The 24816-nt window shown below is 41.8% G+C and overlaps 1 protein-coding gene across 2 annotated transcripts; it reads right to left on the reverse strand.

The window, feature by feature from the left end:
* Positions 1-971: 971 nt before the first annotated feature.
* Positions 972-23846, reverse strand: LOC110533426 (protein c-ets-1-B). 2 transcript variants are annotated; one of them, XM_036989808.1, is made up of 9 exons: positions 23536-23846; positions 17123-17203; positions 16198-16317; positions 13341-13541; positions 5490-5564; positions 5115-5345; positions 3485-3745; positions 3225-3343; positions 972-2990 (listed from the first exon to the last, which is right to left on the reverse strand). In XM_036989808.1, exons 2-9 carry the CDS (start codon positions 17181-17183, stop codon positions 2775-2777), a joined length of 1284 nt encoding a protein of 427 aa, XP_036845703.1. In that variant the 5' UTR covers positions 17184-17203; positions 23536-23846; the 3' UTR covers positions 972-2774. The 2 variants fall into 2 exon arrangements, with proteins under 2 accessions (XP_036845703.1, XP_036845704.1); XM_036989809.1 differs by lacking the exon at positions 17123-17203.
* Positions 23847-24816: the final 970 nt, after the last annotated feature.

Here is a 24816-nt window from a genome sequence, read left to right on the forward strand (position 1 = left end):
CTGAAAAGAGCAAAAAAAAAAGCAAAATAATAAAATACACATTCAGCAGTCCAATAATCAATTGGTATGTGTGTGTGAAGCGAAAAAACCATAGGCTTGGCTCCCTCATCCCTTCCAGCCTTCTGGGAGGGAGGGTGGCAGCTTTCATGGCTGGGATCAGTTCTTTCCTCTTCTGGCGCACAGCTTCAGGATAGTCCTCGTTGAGGAAGAGATACGTTTCTCTCAAGTTCTTGGCTCTTTACAGAACAGCTACCTTGTCCTTGAACCTCAGAAACTTGACCACTATCGGCCTATCACCTGGGCCGGGGTTGTGTTTTCCAGTCCTGCAGGCGCGCTCCATCTCGATCTTCCTGTGGTCCAACTCAGAGACCATTTCCCTCACTTTGTCTTCAGATGCCGTCCAGGTCTCATGTGGAGATTCCGCCCACAACCATGTTCTGCCTTGATTGTCCCTCGAGATTTATCTGTCATTGTTATCATGGAGTCACACACAGAACTAATGTCCTCTCTCAATGACTTAGATTGCTGTCATCTTGCCTTCCTCCTGTTTCAAGTCATCGAGCTGACCCTGGGAGAATGTTATACCTGTCACGCCCTGGTCTTAGTATTTTCTTTATTATTTTGGTCAAGCCAGGGTGTGACATGGGTTTATTTATGTGGTGTGTTTTGTCTTGGGGTTTTCGTAGGTATTGGGATTGTGGTTTAGTGGGGTTCTCTAGCAAAGTCTATGCTGTCTGGAGTGGTTCTCAATCAGAGGCAGGTGTTTATCGTTGTCTCTGATTGGGAACCATATTTAGGCAGCCATATTCTTTGAGTGTTTCATGGGTGATTGTTCTTGTCTCTGTGTTTGTTGTCACCAGATAAGCTGTATAGGTTTTCACGTTACGTTTGTTTTAGTATTGTTCGTGTTTTCGTTTTTATTAAATATGTATCAACAATACCACGCTGCATTTTGGTCCGACTCTCCTTCACCTGAAGAAAACCGTAACAATACCTTAGGCCTAGAATGTCACATGGGCAAAGACTAAGCATGTAATCCAGAGGGACAGGGGCAAAACAATGGACAATACATCACTTCTTTACTCACAGCTACATTTAACACATGTATCAGGTGGAATTTCCTGTCCAGCAGCCCCACGTTTGGCAATGATGTCGGTCTAGCCGCTACTCAACTGTGGCTATTTTTAGCTCTGTGTGTTGCATGGGCATTTGTGTGTATGCGAGGAGTAAAAATAGGAGACCCACAACAGTTTTGTTTATACTGTTTGGTATACAACATTCTCATGTACAATCATAATAAAAGCTCTGCTCTTAATGTTCAGTGATAGGCCAGGCTCAGCCCAAGAAATCGTGTTTGTATAAAGAAAGAAAGAGGATACTGCCACCTTTTTTTATCCTATATTCACAAAGTCTCAAATTAAGAGTTGATATAGGATCAGCCAGCCAGCCCCTCTCAATGTAATCTTCTTAATAATTTAAGGGAATCCTTGATCCTAGATCAGCACTCCTACTCGGGGACGCTTGATGAATACAGACCCACGCATAGAACCAGCTGTCTCATTTAAAAAATAAATTAAAAAACTTTAAAATTATACAAAACTTTGTTACATTATAAAAAAGATAAACAAATGCTGTAAAATAATTTTGGAACTTCTATTTATAGAACTTGCGATAGCATTTGGTTGTAGGGTTTGGTTCCCTCAAATATGAGAGTACTTCACACCTTTCTAACTATATTCAATAGGGCACACCGCAACAACCTGTAGCAAAAAGTTTTGCAACACAAATTAGTTTCTTATTGGACAGGTTCAGGTAGTCCCTCCCGTGTCGGTCCGTTTTCTTCAATTTTCTAGTGAATACAACCCAGTCGAAATGTGAAAGCTCTTAACACATTTAGAGGAACTCATGACAAAGCATGTCGAGACAGTGAATTATGGCTTGTGCAGTATAAAAAAAATACATGTCTTTGGTCAGGGAAATATGACAAATTTAGCATATTTTTGGCAGGTGGAAACATGACAGTGGTGGCATTGATAGATATATAGAGCACTAGTGTTGCCCTCCATACCCTGGATGTCTGTAGCAGTCCTCAAACAAATAATTAATTAAAAAGGACTTCAGTAGCCCCTTGTGTAAGAGTAGAGTCATTGCTTTGAGACTGACACAAAAAGCCCAATGCTTGGCTGCTAAAATGGCTGTGGATTGTCAATGTGGTTTCCAGAGAACAATTACGTAACACAGAAAAACACCAGTCTTAGGTCCCAAAGGGTACATTTCTTTTACCATGTGCTCCATTTGAATAAAATGATCTAACCTCCTTGGGTGATGGCCATGTCCATTTCCAAGTAACTCGCTTCCATTGTCTTCAGCAACTTGACAGGAGTCTTATTGTATTTGCATTATGTATATTTTTTTTGTGATTGTAAATGCTTTCATCATGATCTCCTACAACAGCGGTAGGCAACTAGATTCAGCCTTGAGATGATTTTTGCCAGAACATAATAAGGATTACATTGAGACACAATCACATCTTTTTTTATGGAATTCTTGGGAACAGATTTCCTAAAGTCTCCTTTTTTTCTGAAATCCTGGTGATTTCAGTCTTTTTTGACCAAAAACTAAAATCCCTCTAAAAACTCAACTTTGGGGAGCCCCCTCACAACAACCAAAAAAAAAATCACTTGAGGGCCGGTTTTGGCCCATGGGCAACCTGTTGGCAACCCCTGTCCTACACAAGCATGTATGTTACCTGGTGGTGCCAGACCACACCCACATCACTCTCCTGTGTCCGGCATCATGTCAAGCATGGTGTGAATCTCCTCTGCGCTGTATCCCAGAAGGCCGTTCAGGTCGCAGACAAAGCGGTAGACATATCGCTTGCCAGACGTCTTGTGGATTATGTTCTTGTCGTAGTAGTAGCGCAGGCCGCGGCTCAGCTTTTCATAGTTCATCTTGGGCTTGTTCTTCCTCTGGCCCCAGCGCCTAGCCACCTGGAGGGGAGGAGTGAGGACGAAAGGTGGGAGAGAGCGGGAGAGGGTCAAATTATCTTGATCCACCTCATCCCCAATTTCCTATGGCAAGATCAAGCAAACATACTTTTAACTTTGTCTATTCCATTAGGTATTGTCAATGTGAATTAGTAGCTGGATATAGGATGACGTGATGATCAAATCAGGTGTTGCTTGACACTTCCCTGGTTGCCTAAGTGGAAGGGATGTTCTCACCTCATCGGGATTGGTCAATTTGAATTCCCAGCCATCTCCCGTCCAGCTGATGACCGACTGACAGGAAGTGTCGGTCAAGAGCTCCAACAGAAATTGCCACAGCTGGATCGGACCACTTCCTGTGGAAGCACAACCAAGGAACATAAAGTTTATTACTTAAATTACTTGGTATTTAATTGAATCTCAAAGAAACAAATAGTCACCTTTTGAGGTAGTCAGCAATTGTTTTGCATTCTTGGGTTACATAAACACACACACACCTGTGTATCCCGCAAGAGCCGCTGCCGGTATGACAGACTTGTCTTTGGTCAGGTCCATGCGCTCCTTCACATAGTCTTTGAAGGTGCCTTTTGCTGGGTGGTCACGCAGTGTGGCCGGGTAGTCGTCTGAGTCAAAGCTGTCGTAGGAGGGCACGCGGTGCAGACTGCAGAAGTGGGAGTGGCTGCCCCAGGACTGGGTGAGACACTCACAAGCCTCTAGGCTCTCCACACTCTCAAAGGATTCTTGGCCCCCAATTTTACCTGGGATGAAAGAGTGGAACACCACAGCCATGTTCAGTTGGGGGAAAACATTTTGAAACAAAGTGAAGCATGGGGGCACTACCTGAACCAAAATTGTAAAAAAAAATTCTGCTGCAAAATAGTTGCTACTGTGTGCAATACTGAACACCAACCAGGTATTTATAATGAGGATCATAAAACTGAATGTTAATTTGCATCACAGTGAAGAATATCCATCCACACAATGTCCATAATGAGCTCGTTAATGATCTCCTTGCTTAATCTGATTCTACCAGGCTAAAATGTCATACATTCAATGTACGGGAGAATATTATATATAGCAGACAAACATTCTCCCATGATGTCTTCTATAGCATTTAAGGTGGAGGAGAATGTGGTTCAATTGGTAGAACATGGCGTTTGCAACATCAGGGTCGTGGGTTGATTTCCACTTGAGGTCAATAAGATAAATGTATGCATGCATGTATAACTTTCGTAAAACTGACCATCCTACCGATCCTCGACGATGTCGTTTACGAAATTGCATCCAATTTGCTGAGTAGAGTGTTGGAGGCTGTCTATCACAGTGCCATTAATTTTGTCACCAAAGCCCCATACACTACCCACCACTGTGACCTGTACGCTCTTGTTGGCTGGCCCTCGCGGCATACTCGTCGCCAAACCCACTGGCTCCAGGTCATCTACAAGGCTCTGCTAGGTAAAGCCCCGCCTTATCTCAGCTCACTGGTCACCATAGAAGCACCCACCCGTAGCACGCGCTCCAGCAGGTATATCTCACTTGTCACCCCCAAAGCCAATTCCTCTTTTGGCTGCCTCTCCTTCCAGTTCTCTGCTGCCAATGACTGGAACGAACTGCAAAAATCTCTAAAGCTGGAGACTCTTACCTCCCTCACTAGCTTTAAGCACCAGCTGTCAGAGCAGCTCACAGATCACTGAACCTGTACATAGCTCATCTATAAAATAGTCCATCCAAGCTACCTCATCCCCATAGCATATTTTGTATTTATCTTGCTCCTTTTCACCCCAGTATCTCTACTTGCACATTCTAACATTCCAGTGTTTAATTGCTACATTGTAATTACGTCGCCACCATGGCTTATTTATTGCCTTACCTCTCTTATCCTACCTCATTTGCACAAGCTGTATATAGACTTTCTACTGTATGTTTGTTTATTCCATGTGTAACGCTGTTGTTGTATGTGTCGAACTGCTTTGCTTTATCTTGGTCAGGTCGCAGTTGCAAATGAGAACTTGTTCTCAACTAGCCTACCTGGTTAAATAAAGGTGAAAAAATTTACGCACGTAAATATCTTTGGACAAAAGCATCTGCTAAATGGCATATGTTATTATATTACATGACTGGTCTTACCTCGAATGACATGCCCCATGCACAAGTTGTCATGGGAGACCACTTCCTGTTTGATGGTGAGGTAGTCCCCCTGCTTAGGACCCAGTGGGCCAGTAGAATGTCCGTTCTCAGTCTTGATTGACAGCAGGTCCTCACAGGTGGTTGGTAGAAGTGTCTGATTGGACTCTGTGATGAAGCCTGGCTCTGAGTTGTCCGATGGAAGGATGCACTGGGCACGTTCAGTTCCATAGTCTATGGAGAAGAATTGGGGGGGAGAGACATTACATCTCTCTCCCAAAAAAGGGAGTAATGATATTTCTCTCCATTATAAAATGGACAGTGATTTGGACAATAGTTGTCTCGTGTTTTGGGCAGAGGCAGAGAAGCTATACTCACTGGCAAAGTAGTCATAAGTGAACCGGGACTCCTGGAATGTGGGCATCAAGCAATTGACGGGGAAATGCCTCACATCTTCACCAAGAAAGACATGTTAGTTATGATGGTACCCCCCCTCCCCCATCTCTGATTTAACACAAAAATATAAATACAGTGGGGTAAAAAAGTATTTAGTCAGCCACCAATTGTGCAAGTTCTCCCACTTAAAAAGATGAGGCCTGTAATTGTCATCATAGGTACATTTCAACTATGACAGACAAAATTAGAAAAGAAATCCAGAAAATCACATTGTAGGATTTTTTATGAATTTATTTGCAAATTATGGTGCAAAATAAGTATTTGGTCACCTACAAACAAGCAAGATTTCTGGCTCTCACAGACCTGTAACTTCTTAAGAGGCTCCCCTGTCCTCCACTCGTTACCTGTATTAATGGCACCTGTTTGAACATGTTATCAGTATAAAAGACACCTGTCCACAACCTCAAACAGTCACACTCCAAACTCCACTGTGCCCAAGACCAAAGAGCTGTCAAAGGACACCAGAAACAAAATTGTTGACCTGCACCAGGCTGGGAAGACTGAATCTGCAATAGGTAAGCAGCTTGGTTTGAAGAAATCAATTATGGGAGCAATTATTAGGAAATGGAAGACATACAAGACCACTGATAATCTCCCTCGATCTGGGGCTCCACACAAGATCTCACCCCGTGGGGTCAAAATGATCACAAGAACGGTGAGCAAAAATCCCAGAACCACACGGGGGGGACTTAGTGAATGACCTGCAGAGAGCTGGGACCAAAGTAACAAAGCCTACCATCAGTAACACACTACGCCGCCAGGGACTCAAATCCTGCAGTGCCAGACGTGTCCCCCTGCTTAAGCCAGTACATGTCCAGGCCCGTCTGAAGTTTGCTAGAGAGCATTTGGATGATCCAGAAGAAGATTGGGAGAATGTCATATGGTCAGATGAAACCAAAATAGAACTTTTTGGTAAAAACTCAACTCATTGTGTTTGGAGGACAAAGAATGCTAAGTTGCATCCAAAGAACACCATACCTACTGTGAAGCATGGGGGTGGAAAAATCATGCTTTGGGGCTGTTTTTCTGCAAAGGGACCAGGACGACAGATCCGTGTAAAGGAAAGAATGAATGGGGCCATGTATCGTGAGATTTTGAGCGAAAACCTCCATCAGCAAGGGCATTGAAGATGAAACGTGGCTGGGTCTTTCAGCATGACAATGATCCCAAACACACCGCCCGGGCAATGAAGGAGTGGCTTCGTAAGAAGCATTTCACGGTCCTGGAGTGGCCTAGCCAGTCTCAACCCCATAGAAAATCTTTGGAGGGAGTTGAAAGTCCGTGTTGCCCAGCAACAGCCCCAAAACGTCACTGCTCTAGAGGAGATCTGCATGGAGGAATGGGCCAAAATACCAGCAACAGTGTGAAAACCTTGTGAAGACTTACAGAAAACGTTTGACCTCTGTCATTGCCAACAAAGGGTATATAACAAAGTATTGAGATAAACGTTTGATATTGACCAAATACTTATTTTCCACCATCATTTGCAATTAAATTCTTTTTTTTTTAAATCCTACAATGTGATTTTCTGGATTTTTTTTCTCATTTTGTCTGTATTAGTTGAAGTGTACATATGAGGAAAATGACAGGCCTCTCATCTTTTTAAGTGGGAGAACTTGCACAATTGGTGGCTGACTAAATACTTTTTTGCCCCACTGTCTACCAACTAAACAATGCCACAGTAAAGTATCAATGTTTGTGGGATCGGATGCTAACACGTTTTATACAATAGGTTGAGATGTCTGTTAAACTATTTTGCGCTGATGATAGCCGTAGTCTCTCAATAGCCTAGAAATTATGTTAATATACAGTGGGGAGAACATGTATTTGATACACTGCCGATTTTTCAATTTTTCCTACTTACAAAGCATGTAGAGGTCTGTAATTTGTATCATAGGTACACTTCAACTGTGAGAGACGGAATCTTAATCTCAAAAATCCAGAAAATCACATTGTATGATTTGTAAGTAATTAATTTGGATTTTATTGCATGACATAAGTATTTGATACATCAGAAAAGCAGGACTTAATATTTGGTATAGAAACTTTACAGCGATAATTTGTTTCCTGTTGTTCTTGACCAGGTTTGCACACACTGCAGCAGGGATTTTGGCCCACTCCTCCATACAGACTTTCTCCAGATCCTTCAGGTTTCGGGGCTGTCGCTGGGCAATACGGACTTTCAGCTCCCTCCAAAGATTTTCTATTAGGTTCAGGTCTAGAGACTGGCTAGGCCACTCCAGGACCTTGAGATGCTTCTTACGGAGCCACTCCTTAGTTGCCCTGGATGTGTGTTTCTGGTCGTTGTCGTGCTGGAAGAACCAGCCACGACCCATCTTCAATGCTCTTACTGACAGAAGGAGGTTGTTGGCCAAGATCTCGCGATACATGGCCCCATCCATCCTCCCCTCAATACGGTGCAGTCGTACTGTCCCCTTTTCAGAAAAGCATCCGCAAAGAATGATGTTTCCACCTCCATGCTTCATGGTTGGGATGGTGTTCTTGGGGTTGTACTCATCCTTCTTCCTCCAAACACGGTGAGTGGAGTTTAGACCAAAAAGCTCTATTTTTATCTCATCAGACCACATGACCTTCTCCCATTCCTCCTCTGGATCATCCAGATGGTCATTGGCAAACTTCAGACGGGCCTGGACATGCGGTGGCTTGAGCAGGGGGACCTTGCGTGCGCTGCAGGATTTTTATCCATGACGGCGTAGTGTGTTACTAATGGTTCTCTTTGAGACTGTGGTCCCAGCTCTCTTCAGGTCATTGACCAGGTCCTGCCGTTTAGTTCTGGGCTGATATCCTCACCTTCCTCATGATCATTGATACCCCACAAGGTGAGATCTTGCATGGAGCCCCAGGCCGAGGCTGATTTACCGTCATCTTGAACTAATTGCGCCAACAGTTGTTGCCTTCTCACCAAGCTGCTTGCGTATTGTCCTGTAGCCTTGTGCAGGTCTACAATTTTATCCCTGATGTCCTTACACCCTCTCTGGTCTTGGCCATTGTGTAGAGGTTGGAGTCTGTTTGAGAGTGTGGACAGGTGTCTTTCACACAGGCAAAGAGTTCAAACAGGTGCAGTTAATACAGGTAATGAGTGGAGAATAGGAGGGCTTCTTAAAGAAAAACTAACAGGTCTGTGAGAGCCGGAATTCTTACTGGTTGGTAGGTGATCAAATACTTATGTCATGCAATAAAATGCAAATGAATTACTTAAAAATCATACAATGTGATTTTCTGGATTTTTGTTTTAGATTCCGTCTCTCACAGTTGAAGTGTACCTATGATAAAAAATTAGACCTCTACATGATTTGTAAGTAGGAAAACATGCAAAATCGGCAGTGTATCAAATACTTGTTCTCCCCACTGTAACTAGCAATTGTTAATATAGACAAAGTACGCAATAAATGTTGCTGCTGCCATAGTAGTTAAACATCAGCTACTACAGTGAGTGAAATCACAGCGACACTTAAGAGCTGCAGTCAGTTTCAGAATGGTGGCATAAAAGTTAGTCCTAAATATTTCTAAAACTAAAATAATTGTATTTGGGACAAATATTGTAATGAATAATGTGGAAATTGTTTAAGTTGAGGAGACTAAACTGCTTGCAGTAACCCTGGATTGTAAACTGTCATGTCAAAACATGTTGATGGATGCAACATTAGCTAGGAGTCTGTCCATAATAAAGCGCTGCTCTGCCTTAACACTATCAACAAGGCAGGTCATACAGGCCATAGTTTTATCGCACCTGGGCAACTGTCCAGTTGTGTGGTCAGGTGCCAGAAAGAGGAACTTAGGAAAATTAGAATTGGCTCAGAACAGGGCTGGCCCTTAAATATACACAAAGAGATAACATGAATAATATGCATGTCAATCTCTCATGGCTCAAAGTAGAGAGATTGGCTTCAACACTACTTGTTTTTGTAAGAAGTATGGACATGCTGAATGCACCAAGCTGTCAGGTTAACCTTCTAGCACACAGCTCGGACACCCATGCATACCCCACAAGACATGTCACCAGAGGTCTCTTCACAATCCCGAAGTCAAGAACAGACTATAGAGGCGCACAGTACCACATCAGGTATCTGATGCAAGCAGTAGAATCATATTTAACAAAACAACCAGTTCTCATTTACAACTGTGACTTGGCCAAGATAAACCAAAGCAGTGCGACAAAAACAACAGAGGTTACACATGGGATAAACAAAGGTAAAGTCAACACAATAGAAAAAAAATATATATATACAGTGTGTGCAAATGCAGTAAGATTAGGGAGGTAAGGCAATAATAGGCCATAGTGGCAAAATAATTAGTTTAGCATTAACATTGGAGTGAGTTGTGCAAGTAGAGATATTGGGGTGCAAAAGAAAATAACATTGGGATGAGGTAGTTGGGTGGGCTATATACAGATTGGCTGTGTACAAGTACAGTGATCGGTAAGCTGCTCTGACAGCTGATGCTTAAAGTTAGAGAGGGAGATATGGGTCTCCAGCTTTAGAGATTTTTGCAATTCATTCCAGTCATTGGCAGCAGAGAACTGGAAGCAAAGGTGGCCAAAGGAAGGGTTGGATTTGGGGGTGACCAGTGAAATATACCTGCTGGAGTGCATGCTACAGGTGGGTGTTGCTATGGTGACCAGTGAGCTGAGATAAGGCAGGGCTTTACCTAGCATAGACTTCTAGATGACCTGGAGCCAGTGGATTTGGCGACGAATATGTAGTGAGGGCCAGCCAATGAGAGAATACAGGTCGCAGTGGTGGGTAGTATATGGGCTTTGGTGACAAATCAGATGGCACTGTGATAGCAAATTGGATGTAGTCTGAGTAGAGTGTTGGAGGCTATTTTGTAAATGACATCGCCGAAGTCGAGGATAGTCAGATTTACGAGGGTATGTTTGGCAGCATGAGTGAAGGAGGATGTGTTGCATAATAGGAAGCCAATTCTAGATTGGAGATGCTTAATGTGAGTCTGGAAGGAGAATTCACAGTCTAGCCAGACTAGGTATTTGTAGTTGTCCACATATTCAGAACCGTCCAGAGTAGTGATGCTAGTCGGGCGGAAGGGTGCGTGCAGCGATCGGTTGAAGAGCATGCATTTAGTTTTACTTGCATTTAAGAGCAGTTGGAGGCCACGGAAGGAGTGTTGTATGGCATTGAAGCTTGTCTGGAGGTTAGTTAACACAGTGTCCAAAGGGCCAGATGTATACAGAATAGTGTCATCTGCGTAGAGGTGGATCAGAGAATCACCAGCAGCAAGAGCAACATCATTGATATATACAGAAAAAAAAGTGAGAATTGAATCCTGTGGCACACCCATAGAGACTGCCAGGTGAGGACAACAGGCCCTCCCATTTGACACACTGAACTGTCTGAGAAGTAGTTGGTGAACCAGGCGAGGCAGTCATTTGAGAAACCAAGGCTGTCGAGTCTGCCGATAAGATTGTGTTGATTGACATAGTCGAAAGCCTTGGCCAGATCGATGAAGACGGATGCACAGTACTGTCATTTATCGATGGCGGTTATGATATCGTTTAGGACCTTGAGCGTGGCTGAGGTGCACCCATGACCAGCTCGGACACCAGATTGCATGGCGGAGAAGGTACGGTGGGATTTGAAATGGTTGGTGATCTGTTTGTTAACTTGGCTTTTGAATACTTTAGAAAGGCAGGGCAAGATAGATATAGGTCTGTAACAGTTTGGATCTAGAGCGTCTCCCACTTTGAAGAGATGGATGACCATGGCAGCTTTCCAATCTTTGGGGATTTCCAACAATACAAAAGAGGTTGAACAGGCTAGTAATATGGGTTGCAACAATTGCGGTGGATCATTTTAGAAAGAGAGGGTGCAGATTGTCTAGCCCAGCTGATTTGTAGGGGTCCAGATTTTGCAGCTCTTTCAGAACATCAGCTATTAAGTCTGGAGTGAACCAAGGGCTATCTATATCTGTTCTTAGTTCTGTTTTTTTGAATGGGGCATGCTTATTTAAGATGGTGAGGAAAGTACTTAAAGAATAACCAGGCATCCTCTACTGATGGAATGGAGGTCAATATGCTTCCAGGATACCCGGGCCAAATCGATTAGAAAGGCCTGCTCGCTGAAGTGTTTTAGGGAGCATTTGACAGTGATGAGGGGTGGTCGTTTGACCACAGACGCAGGCAATGAGGCAGTGATTGCTGATATCCTGGTTGAAGACAGCAGAGGTGTATTTAGAGGGCAGGTTGGTCAGGATGATATCTAGGAGGGTGCCCGTATTTACAGATTTATGGTTGTACCTGGTAGGCTCCTTGATAATTTGTGTGAGATTGAGGGCATCTAGCTTAGATTGTAGGATGGCCAGGGTGTTAAGCATATCCCAGTTTAGGTCACCTGACAGTACTAACTCTGAAGATAAGTGGGGAACATTCACAGCTGGAATTAACAGCTGGCGGCTGAAGGGGGTCTATAACAAGCAGCAACAGTGAGAGACTTGTTTCTGGAAAGGTGGATTTTTAAAAGTAGAAGCTCAAACTGTTTAGGCACAGACCTGGATATTATGACAGAACTCTGCAGACTAACTCAACCCCCTTTGGCAGTTCTATCTTGGTGGAAAATGTTGTACTTGGAGGGAAATTTCAGAATTTTTGGTGGCCTTCCTAAGCCCGGATTCAGGCACTGCTAGGACATCAGGGTTGGCAGAGTGTGCTAAAGCTGTAAATAAAACAAACTTAGGGAGGAGGCTTCTGATGTTAACATGCATGAAACCAAGGCTTTTACGGTTACAGAAGTCAACAAATGATAGCGCCTGGGGAATGGAACTGGGGGGCTACAGGGCCTGGATTAACCTCTACATCACCAGAGGAAAAGAGGAGTATGATAAGGGTACGGCTAAAGGCTATAAGAACTGGTCGTCCAGTGCGTCGGGAACAGAGAATAAAAGGAGCAGATTTTTAGGCGTGGTAGAATAGATTCAGGGCATAATGTACAGACAATGGTATGGTAGGATGTGAGTACAGTGGAGGTAAACCTAGGCGTTGGGTGACGATGAGAGGTTGTCTCTGGAGGCACCAGTTAAGCCAGGTGAGGTCTCCGCATGTGTGGGGTGGGACAAAAGAGCTATCTAAGGCATGTTGAGCGGGACTGAGGGCTCTACAGTGAAATAAAACAATAAGAACTAGCCGAGACAGCAGTAGACAAGGCATATTGACATTAGAGGCATAAAGCAATCACAGGTGTTGATCGGGAGAGCTAAGACAAAAACAGGTAAATGGCGATGAATGTCATCTAATATTTCAAAATTGTATTTAACCACCCTAATGTTGCAGGACCCCAGGAAGTTTATCTGCTGCCCAAGTGATATTTATTTATAACAACATTTCAACCCTTAGGCCTTCATTAGGCATGGAGCAGCAGTGTGCGGCGTGGAGCAGTAGTGAGGTGTTGTCCATGAGTTTGCTCCAGCACCTGCAGAAAGTACCTGGATGTGCATATGTTCTTCAGCTTTTGACCCTTAATAAATAGTAATCCAGTAAGGTTATGGGCACCATGTTTCTGGGTTAGCAGTGATGCTAATAGCCTTACTAGAAGTTGCTGGGTTAACAATGAAGTTAATAGCCTTAATGGATGTTGTTGGCCTAACATTGATACTAAAAGCCATAGGCTACTACTGTATGCTGCTGGCCTAGCGATGATGCGAATAGCCATAGGCTACTGTATGTTGCTGGTCTAGTAATGATGCTAATAGAAATGTAAAAAGCCATCTGTTGCTATCCTAGCGATGACAGGTGCTACCTACCTCTCTGCATCATCTCCAGGTGTTCCCACAGGATGTCCCCCACAAAGTCAGGTGCCAGGTCCAAGAAGCACTCCTTCCCCAGGGCACAGAGACTTACCCCAGCCATACGGAAGCAGTGCAGGTCCACGCTCTTCAGGCTGAACTCGTTCACTGTCCACAGCAGCCACTGGCCCACCTGGCTCTCTGACCAGTGCCTGGGGTCTGGACACAGAGGAGGAAGGGGTGTAACATCAAAAACAGTCTTCCTTAGTGTGATCCCTGTGTATTCACTGACTATCTGGTTCATATGTCGCTGTGTATGCAGATACGTTGGTTACTTAACAGTGACCCTCTACAGTGTTGGATCAATACAGTATTTCTGCCAAGGGCCAAAACATAGAGCAAGAGGCTGGAACAGTCACAAAATAAAATGTATTTTATTTGTATTATTCATGATAAATTGTGCATCATTCATGAAAATGCATTATCTTTGGAGCAATACTGTACATCCAGTTTTAAACTTGAAATAGCACTTTTTGTACAACACACTAACAGCAACGGTTTGACACTGGGAGCAGGTCAACCTTAATCTGAAATCGCCATAAGTGAAACATTGCCAGCACATGTTTTTGTTGGAGAAACAGGCATCCAGCATTGTGGAAAAAAATATTTGCAGTACATACCTGGTTAAATAAAGGTTAAATAAAAAAACGGTTTTGTTTGAACTAACGCTGTTGCTGTAATATCCTAAAACACATGTAGCCGTTTCACAAATAGGGATTCCGGCTTTAAGTCAGTGGGTGGGACCTTATCCAAAAAATAAAATCTATTCTCAAAACTGTTTGAGGAGCATCATATACACTTGTGTATAGTGTGGTGTTTAGCAGAAGTTATAACCCTCTCGCACCGAATCCCAATCCTTAGACTTTTTGGCAGATAAAGTTCAAACTCCCTGCACCAAAATTCCTCAGCAACTGCCGAGACTCCTAGGCGCTTATTAACAGACACCCCCTAGACGGAGTGACTCACTGTCTATCCACGCCTCACACGTTTGTTTACTCTTAACAGGCTGCTCCTCCAACTCTCCCACCAGGTCACATGGTCTCATGCCTACTCTAAAGAGTGAATGGGTTGTCATGTCGAGGTATATTGCAAGTTGGTTTAACAACCAACCAGTGGTGGAAAAAGTACCCATCGTCCTACTTGAGTAAAAGTAAAGATACCTTAATAGAAAATGACAAGTAAACATGAGTCACCCAGTAAAATACTTAGAGTAAAAGTCTTGGTTTTAATTATACTGAAGTATCAAAACTAAATGTAATTGCTAAAATATACTTAAGTATCAAGAGTAAAAGTACAAGTATAAATCATTTAAAATTCCTTACATTAAGCAAAGCAGACAGACACATTTTCTAGTTTATTTTAAATCCAATCCAACACTAAAAGACATCCTTTACAAATGAAGTATGTGTTTAGTGAGTCCACCAGATCAGAGGCAGTAGGGAAGTACTTTTGGGTGTCAGGGAAAATGTATGAAATAAAAAGTAGATCATTTTCTTTAGGAATGTAGTGAAGTAAAAGTTGTCAAAAATATAAATAGTAAAGTACAGACCACAAAAAAACTTAAGTAGTACTTGAAAGTATTTTTACTTAAGTACTTTACACCACTGCAACCAACTTGGCTTTGACAGACAGCTCCCACCCGCATGTTGTAAACACTGTTGAGGCAGCACATTCCTGCTGGGTCAAAAAAATTTGCCTCGGAGAAAAATAAATAAGGCAGGCTCCGTTTCATCAATCAATAACTTGGATTGACCTGTGTGTGTAAAATGTATACATTTCTATCTGAAATGTTTTGCACAATTTACACGATTCATATACGGTCCCTTCAGAAAGTATTCAGACCCCTTGACTTGCCACATTTTTTTACATTAACCACTAAAATTGATTTTATTTTAATTATTCAAAAACTCAATCTACACAGAATACTCCATAATGACCAAGACACATTTAGAACTGTCTGCAAATTAATAAAAAATAATTAACAGAAATACCTTATTTACATCGGTATTCTGACCCTTTGCTATGAGATTCAAAATTGAGCGCAGGTGCATCCTGTTTCCATTGATCATCCTTGAGATGTTTCTACAACTTGGAGTCCAAGAATTCAATTGGTTGGACATGATTTGGAACCGCACACACAGATCTATATAAAGGTCCCACAATTGACGGTGCATGTCAGAGCAAAAACAAAGCCATGAGGTCAGAGGAATTGTCCATAAAGCTCCGAAACAGGATTGTGTCGAGGCACAGATCTGAGGAAGGGTACCAAAAAATATCTGCAGCATTGAAGGTCCCCAAGAACACAGTGGTCTCCATCAATCTTAAAATGGAAGAAGTGTGGAACCACAAAGACTCTGCCTAGAGCTGGCCTGAATACTTATATAAAATGTGATGCTTCCATTTTTTTATTTGTAATAAAAGAGCAAACATTTATAAACCTGTTTTTGCTTTGGCATTATGAGTATTGTGTGTAGAATGATGAGGGAAAAAAACTTCAACTTTAGAATAAGGCTGTAACAAAATGTGGAAAAGGTCAAGGGGTCAGAATACTTTCCAAAGGCACTGTACTTCATGTACAGACATCTATTCTACACAATTAATTTCTATCTGGGCCCATATTCTTAAAGCGTCTCAAAATAGCAGTGATTTTAGATGCAAACTGATCCGAGATAAGCAATCTAACTCTGAGATGCTTTTTGAATTTGGGCCCTGAACATTTAACATTGTAATGCTCTCCTAAACAGGGCCCTGTTTTATTGGTTTCCACAGGCAGTGCGTTTCTGAATGCTGTATAGGGGGGGGGGGGTGGACTTACCTCTGGGCATGCCCAGTCTCTGTTGCTCCTTGGTGAAGCCGCTAAACGTGGCCCTTAGGGCCTGTGACATCATCTCCCTGCTTCCCGGGGTGAGCAGGGGCACGTCGCTGAAGTCCACATCTGCCAATACGAACAAAAAAGACAACTCAGCCCCAATGCTAGTACCCTTGGTCACCAATCTGATACCATACTGTGAACTGGGTTCCGGGCAACATTAGTATGCAGTGACGGTTCTACTTGTTTAGTATGTCACAACTTCAAGTCTCCTGTCCGCTCCATCGACTCGTTGTGGCCCAAACAGTGGTTTATACCACAAACAGCATGAAAAGGGGCCTTGCCCTGATCACTGCGCCTGCCCCCCCCCCCCAAACCAAAGAGACAGAAGCCCTGTGCCTGTCCAACCCCCGAGAGAGTCAGAAGCACCAACTTGGATATATTTAATGTTGAAGTAATTAAGGGAATATGTACATGTAGGTAAAGTGACTAAGCATAGATAATAAACAGAGTAGCAAGCAGGAATCAGGAGGATAGAGTTATGGTCAGATTAGCCAAATGGAGGGCGAGGGAGAGCTTTGTACGCGTCAGTGTGGAGTAAGGTTTTTTATACTGGTTGCACATGTAACATGCTGGTAAGTTTCCCTGCATTAAAGTCTCCAGCCACTAGGAGCACCACTTCTGGATGAGCATTATTGTTTGTTTATGGCCTTATACAGCTCGTTGAGTGCTGTCTTAGTGCCAACATCGGTTTGAGGTGGTAAATAGACGGCTACGAAAAATATAGATAAACACTTGGTAAATAGTGTGATCTACAGCGTTTCATGAGATACTCTACCTCAGGCAAGCAAAACCTAGAGAGTTCCTTAATATTAGATTTCGTGCACCAGCTGTTATTGTCAAATAGACAGACCGCCACTCCTTGTCTTACCAGAGGCAGCTGTTCTATCTTGCCGATGCACGGAAAACCCACCCAGCTGTAGGTTATCCATATCGTCGTTCAGCCACGACTCTGAAATATAAGATATTACAGTTTTAATGTCCCGTTGGGAGTCTTGATTGGAGCTCATCCAGTTTATTATCCAATGATTGCACGTTGGCTAATAGGACTGATGGTAGAGGCGGATTACCCACTCGCCATCGGATCCTTACAAGGCACCCCGACCTACTTCCACGATATCTCTGTCTCTTCTTCATGCGATTGACAGGGATTTGGACCTTGTCCGGTGTCTGAAGTAAATCCTTTGCGTTCGAATAAAAAAATTACGTATTTTTGTCCAGTACGAGGTGAGTAATCACTGTCCTGATATCCAGAAGCTATTTTCGCTCAAAAGAGACGATGGCAGAAATACCACATATAAAATAAAAAAGTTACAAATAATGCTTTAATAATAATAATAGTTTGTGAGCAGGTTGATTTGTTTCATTGTACTCTCAGCACACTTTATTGTCCTGCCTGATACAGAAAATCCCAATCAAAGCGAATACTACTAAAGCACCCACTATCCAATCCCTCCCTTAATAACTTCCTGTTCTAAAACATGATTTTAAAAAAAGGGCAGCCATCACAAAGCCAGACATGTCACTGGCAAACACTCCAGTCTAGCCTACGATATTCTTTCAGAGAGTTGTGGAAATTTCCTGGAATCTGTGGCAAGGAGAGACAGGGAATGGGAACCACATGTTGGATATCCTGCTATGATGTCTCTGGGATAGTCTGGCCGCCCCTGTTTGCCAACAGCGACACAGGAAGTCACAAGGGCCCAAGTGGGAACCTCAAGTTATGGTGTACAACACATTCCCACTGCACTGTCTGCATAGCCCGGAAATCATTAACAACAATGACCTAATAAGCAGATAGCAACTTATTGGCAATTGAAACTAACTTCATTTAGTTGGTGTGTATTTTTAATTTTGAATGCTACCAGAGATGGTTACTGCTAAAAACATGTAGGTTCATATTGGGACATGGGACGATACCAGTATAAAGATACTAGTTAGTATCGTGGCAAGGAGACAAAACAAGAAGCAGATTTAACTTCTTTTAAAAAACAGCCTTCATGTTGGAAACAAACTTCATTTTATTGTCATCCAGAGTCACATTTATGTACCAAGCTATTGCACACAATATTTTACACACAGGTATTTAAAGGACCAAAGAGTTAGGTCTGCTTCATGTTTTCTTTTTTGCCCTAAAATTGTATTTATTTTTTATGAAAAAATAATTGGGATACTGGCCTTGTCACAGCCCTAGTTTATGTAAGTTTGTCTCACTACTGACACATTCAAACATGCTGTTAATTTGAATTGCCAACTAGCCTAAAGCTTGTGACTTTTGTTCTCTTTGTATGTGTCAAATAAGTTGGGCGATATATCCAGGTTTAGATTATTTAGCCGAGAAACAATTTCTGTTTGAAATTACTGATGTCTGTTTGGATACTGATGAAGAAATAAGATTCACAAATTTTTTAGAGTCAGGGGCATCAAACAACAAAGGTAATGTATTACATTTTGATTAAACATTTCATATAAAAACATTACTTGGGGTCAAAATCTAGTTTCTAAAGATATCCACCTATTCCTCAGGGCATTCTGGGGGGAAAAACTCAAATGAAACAGATCCAAAAGTGCATGAATAAGTGATTAGGGAGATGGAAAAAAAATAAAATAAATAATCACTGAATTAGTTTGACACCCTCTATGACATTGCTGGATTTCGTGGACCAAGAAGCCTGACTCACGCGTGTGTCATCATGTGCTGGGAGAGGAAAACGAGAACACACCCTCACAAAATATGGGCTGAGCAATGATCTCCCATTGCGAGTATTGCTTGAGGAGACAGCCTCCACCACACACACAGCCATGTTACCCCGGTGGTCTGGTTAAAAGATCACACAGAACCATTATGCAGGTTACCAGTCAGCTTGGGTTTCTGTGATTATTCTAAACCCTAATCATTCTCTGGCATGGCTGTCATTCAGCACTGATAATATATCTCAGATTAGGAGTGTGGCTACATCCCAAATCATACCCTATACATTGCAAAGAACCCATAGGGCTTCAGTCAAAAGTAGTGCCCTTTATAGAGATTTGGGTGCTAATTTGGGACGCACACTGTGTTTTATGACTAAGCGTTACAAGGCGGGATGAGGCAGTCCAGTCAGTCCACTGGCATGCCAAGAGAACTACACTGTTTAGAGAAAGCACACCAAGGCCAGGGTGTAAGAGAATGGAATGGAATGCGGCCCCCCTCTTCCACACGACACGTGAATGGCTCACCTAGCCACCCTTGTCAGACAATGCCTCAACCTCCTTCCTGGAACTCCACATCAGTGTGAATAGTTTTTTTTTTTTATATATATATAAAAATATATTTTTTTACATTATTTAAATCAAGTCACTCTCAGTATAATTAACTAGGTCACATGACGAAATCCTACAAATTTTAAAATATAAAAACATTCCCCCGGCCCCCCCGAACCTTTTGACTCTAGCATTCATTACAATACCCAAAGCTGTAGATTCATGGCCATTTCATATTTAACTGCCACCTTTCACAGTAAAACAGATGCCTCACGTGTTCTTACCACAAGAGGAGTTACGCGACTGTCCTAGAATTTCTATACAAGCACTAAGGAAAGCCCCATGAAGTAAACAATACATTGAACACACGTAGGAAAACCTAAAACCAACCTAAAATAGCTCACTTCAATTCAAATCATCTTGCAATAATATCACTCAAGAAGATCTGTGTTTGACTTTGAATTAAACATTTCCAGATCATGTAAAAATTTATGTACATTGGATGGTGCCCTCATTGATCGTGTCCTCGCTTATAAATATCCGGTTATTTGGATTGATGAGTTACTTAAGAAAATTTTATTAGGGCCAATACCAGTATCGCGATACTCATTAATATCGTGGCAAGGAAACAAAACACGAAGCAGATTTAACTTCCTTAGGAAAATAGCCCTAATGTTGGAAACAAACATTATGTTGTCATCCAAAGTCACATTTATTTATTTTCCAAGATAGTAAATAATATTTTACATACAGCAGGTTTTTAAAAGGACCAAGTGTTTTCATTTTTGCCATGGAAAAAAATATTGCGATACTGGTATTTTTATTTACTTAACTAGGCAAGTCAGTTAAGAACACATTTTTATTTACAATGACGGCCTACCGGGAAATAGTGGGTTAGGGTGGCAGGATGACATTTTTACCTTGTCAGCTCGGGGATTCAATCCAGCAACCTTTTGGTTACTGGCCCAACGCTCTAACCACTAGACTACCTACAGCACCTTGTTGTCCCAGTCCTAATTAAAATGGTCTTCTTTTACAGGAATAAGTCATACCTTTCATTAAATAGCAGAAAAAAAATATTCAGTCGACATTCATAAGTGTTACACAGATGTAGTATCTTAATTTGAACCAGTGTGCTAGCGACAGGAAATGTGATTTAGGAAATGTGATTTATAATTCATGGAAATTTTTTGGAGGGGTTGATACATTTTTCATTCGTTCAAATCAAGTCTCACATTTTAAAGTGGAAATAAAAATGTAGAACCCTTTTTAAAGCTTGAATAAAATACAAGTTTGGATTTCTTGCACAAATTCTCAGCAACAAAAGTGATCAAATTAAGATCCTAAAGCTGTAAACTATGGCAATATTATCTTTAAGAGTGCAGCTGCCACTGTTTTGAAAAGTAGGCTGGTTCTCTGAAGTTTCGTAGACCAACGCATTGCATTATTTTTGTCTATAAAGCCCTCCTGGCATAAACTTCCACTGTAACTTAATTGTTTACTTACAGATGTACAAGATTCCAGACCCAGTCTAGGTCTGCACTGAGTTAGGTAAATCTGCTTTTAGTTTTTCTGTACCTTACTTGTGGAATGATATCAAAAGGCTCTCTAGAGTTGTATTAACTGGTGCCTCTAGGGCAATTCAAAAGGCTGATTAAGGAACTTTTTGGTGAAGAATGTGTTTATTTTTCTGTGCTGGTTTTTCTTTTCATATATTGATGTGAATAATGGTGTATGTTGATTAGTATAGTGTATATTGATATGTATACAGGGATCATCTGTGATAGAGACCTTGGTCTCAGCATGAACCCATTATTAAAACAATTGTAACATAACAGTCTAATAATTGTTGCTGTTGATTCAGGGGCATCCTGCCCAAAAAAGTATCTCCACAGGTGTGGCCTGTCCCCTATCCACAGTAGCTGGCTTTATTTTGACAGCTAATGTTTCAGTCATCATGTACCTGGCTGATCGGCTTACTTCAAGCAAAGACGTTCTCCAGAAGTCTAGTGATCACAGGCAGTGATCAGATGGGGACAGATTCCTATCAGTGACTAGTGTACATATCCTAAGTGAGACATCTCCAGGACCGGAGAGGTAACGTGTGTCACTTCAATGCAAAATGGTGGAAAAGGCTGCTCTCTCTAGATGTCCAACACCTGCCAGAACCTCACCAGCCCAACACGCCTTTGAAAGATGTGACAGACTAAACCCATCACAACAAACGTCATTAGACATTTAGGGCTTATAGACATAACATTCAACCTCTAACTCATTTAATAGCGCTTTTTACAATACCATTGTCACTGAGCACAAGTGTAATAAAACAAGTGTACGACCAAAGTATCATGGTTGTGTTACTCAGTGTGGTAGCTCTCCCCCTTGAGTGAAGAGGCTGGTTGTTGGGAGAGTTGGCAGGATGGTGCAAGCTTGTGCAGACAATGCTGTAACTATCAGCACTTTCACGCTCTGCTGATCACTTGAACATTGTGTGTGTGTGTGTGTGTGTGTGTGGTACTCTGTTTTCGCACTTGGATCTTAGTTTAATGTGGTTGACGAATGTGTGAATAGCCTAGTTTCCATGACGTTTTATGTCGTCTGCATTAACACAGCAAGTCTTGAGCAAAAACATCTGAGAAATCATATAGTTTGAATCATATCAATGAAAGTAGAATATGAAACAAATATAAAAAGGGAGCAAGCTACATAATCTGATATTTAAGCATTGGCAACCTATTGACAACTGAGTCTATGGGTGACAAATAGGACAACTATGGCAATGTGAGATATATCATAACACGGATGAGAGAAAACGAACAAGAACATCTAAAAACAGGTAAGAAAGTGTAGACAAGTCAGTAACCTATGCTAAAAAGGGTATCTGAGCCAATAGACGACTTTAGCTAGTGAGGGGATTCGATTATCCGACCCGAGTTGCCCCGGTGGAAGAAGTTTGTCGTCGGACATGTGATAGCATTCGTTTTGGAACGAATGCTACGCCTCTCGCGCGTGAGCAAGGTGAGCTCTGGCCAACAGCAAAGTCGAGCTCTGGCCAACAGCAAAGTCGGCTCAAAACAAAAGTGACATAGGTTAAGCACGGGGTAATGAGCAGGATTCTGTGTTTTCACATGCAAAAATGATTGCTTTTTGATAAAAAAAAAAAAACACTATCTGCATTCCCAATGAAAACTAATTTGAACATATATTTTATAGAAAATAGTTATATTTCTGAACGATGCACCATGATGCCTTGACCTGACCGAACAGCGCAGATTTTACTGTTCGATTTGAGGTCACTCACAGGGATAAACCGGTGCACCGATTAAGAGTGCTGCCATTAATTAATGGATTTTTTTCCTCACAATTTTTTATTTTACCTTTATTTAACCAGGTAGGCTAGTTGAGAACAAGTTCTCATTTACAACTGTGACCTGGCCAAGATAAAGCATAGCAGTGTGAACAGACAACACAGAGTTACACATGGAGTAAACAATAAACAAGTCAATAACACAGTAGAAATAAAAAGTCCATATACATTGTGTGCAAAAGGCATGAGGAGGTAGGCGAATAATTACAATTTTGCAGATTAACACTGGAGTGATAAATGATCAGATGGTCATGTGCAGGTAGAGATACTGGTGTGCAAAAGAGCAGAAAAGTAAATAAATAAAAACAGTATTGGGATGAGGTAGGTAAATTGGGTGGGCTATTTACCGATGTTAACAAAAGGTGTGCACAATTACTGATTCGCGCCTAAATCATCACTTATCTGCATAGCTAGAATACAATTTTGCGTTATAAAAAAATGTATGCATGCATGATAACACAATCGTGTTCTCCATCATTTACATAGACTTAGGCTAAATGGAATAAAAGCTATCAAATGAAACGGCATTTTGATGCTACACATCATATTTATGGCACTCAACATAAATAGTCTGCAATAGGGTTAATATTGGTAGTTGTCTTGTCTGTGTAAACTCAAAGTATGCCTAGATGTCATATCAGTAATACAAATAATTATTAGACAAAGCTACTTACAATCCAATTTTTCGGACTTCATCAAAGTTAACGCTGATTTGATATCAAGAACGGCCGTCATCTCGGCAGCTTCTTCACAACGTTGATCCAATTATCACTTTTGAGTCCCAGCCGCTGCCGATTGATGCGTTATTCAATTGATTGATGTGTAGGCTATTTGAGCTCTGGGCGAATCTTGATTGCGATCCCTTTATTGACAACTTCGAATGGTATTATTCCCCATAATTTTTCTTAAAACATAAAGGTGTGTAATAAGTCCCTCTGAAATGACGTATACGCCACTGAAAGCTACAACAAACACTCATGATGATTATGTTGTACGCTCTTCGCTGAAAGGGGCAGGGTTTGACACATGACGCGTATTAGAGGCGAGGCCACAAACTCTACAGATGCCTGTCAGATTACTAATCATAAACAGAGCAATTTTAGGTAAATAAAACCGTTAAATGGTTTACACTGAGTGTGAGTCCATGCCAAGGTGAGTCATGCACCAATAACTAACTATATGTGTTCTACAAATAGCATTACATTCATGTTAATTTCCCTTCTCAAGCTTGAAAAAGGAGGATGCATTAGTTGAACTTCATAGTAGTTGGTTTGGTTTATGACTGATTAATAACATTGAATAGATGGAATATCCCAGGGTGAAAACGTCTATGTGGATTCCATAGCCTGAGTGAATGCAGACAGATGATCTAATAATTGATTTATTCTGGGAGTCAGTCAAATTCAACTTGTCCATCATCCAGTCAAGGAATGAGGCAACGTGTGTAGAAAATGTTGCACTGTGTCGTTATAGTTTGTTTTTTGCCGTTAATGCTATCCTTCTATGAGTAGATTGAATGTGCCCCTAAGCGCTGATATTGGGTCAGTTTTGCAATTTCCCCACTAATGGTTAAGTAATAGGATTGGGGGAAAGGAAGCTGGTCCTACATCTGTACCTAGGGGAAACTTCACTCTGATTGATTGTTCCATATTAATGAGACCCAGTTATCATTTCCAGTCAGTGGAGAGACACCAAGTCACATTGATTGGAATGTTTCCTTTGGTGACTGATTCTAACCACAAAGCACAAACACACACATACACCTTGTCACTTGCTTGCTCATTGACTCACTCATTCACTCAGGGACGCACACATGCCTGCTCGTTCGCACACACGCACACACATGCACACGCATGCATGCGCACACGCACGCAGACAGACAGACACACACCCTGTCACACACAATGCATCTTGTGTCCTCAGTGCCTTGCCTATCCCAGTCTCCTCTCCTTGTG

This window comes from Oncorhynchus mykiss, chromosome 10, assembly GCF_013265735.2.
Source record: "Oncorhynchus mykiss isolate Arlee chromosome 10, USDA_OmykA_1.1, whole genome shotgun sequence".
NCBI classification, from domain to species: Eukaryota; Metazoa; Chordata; class Actinopteri; order Salmoniformes; family Salmonidae; genus Oncorhynchus; species Oncorhynchus mykiss.

Bases quoted from the DNA above. Each gene is read 5' to 3' on its own strand.
- LOC110533426 (XM_036989809.1), bottom strand. From the start codon at position 23,596: ATGACGGCCGTTCTTGATATCAAATCAGCGTTAACTTTGATGAAGTCC. The intron at 16,318-23,535 runs GTAAGTAGCTTT...TCGTATTGGCAG, and splicing joins GAAGTCCGAAAAATTGGATT to ATGTGGACTTCAGCGACGTG. The intron at 13,542-16,197 runs GTAAGTCCACCC...CTCTGTGTCCAG, and splicing joins GAGACTGGGCATGCCCAGAG to ACCCCAGGCACTGGTCAGAG.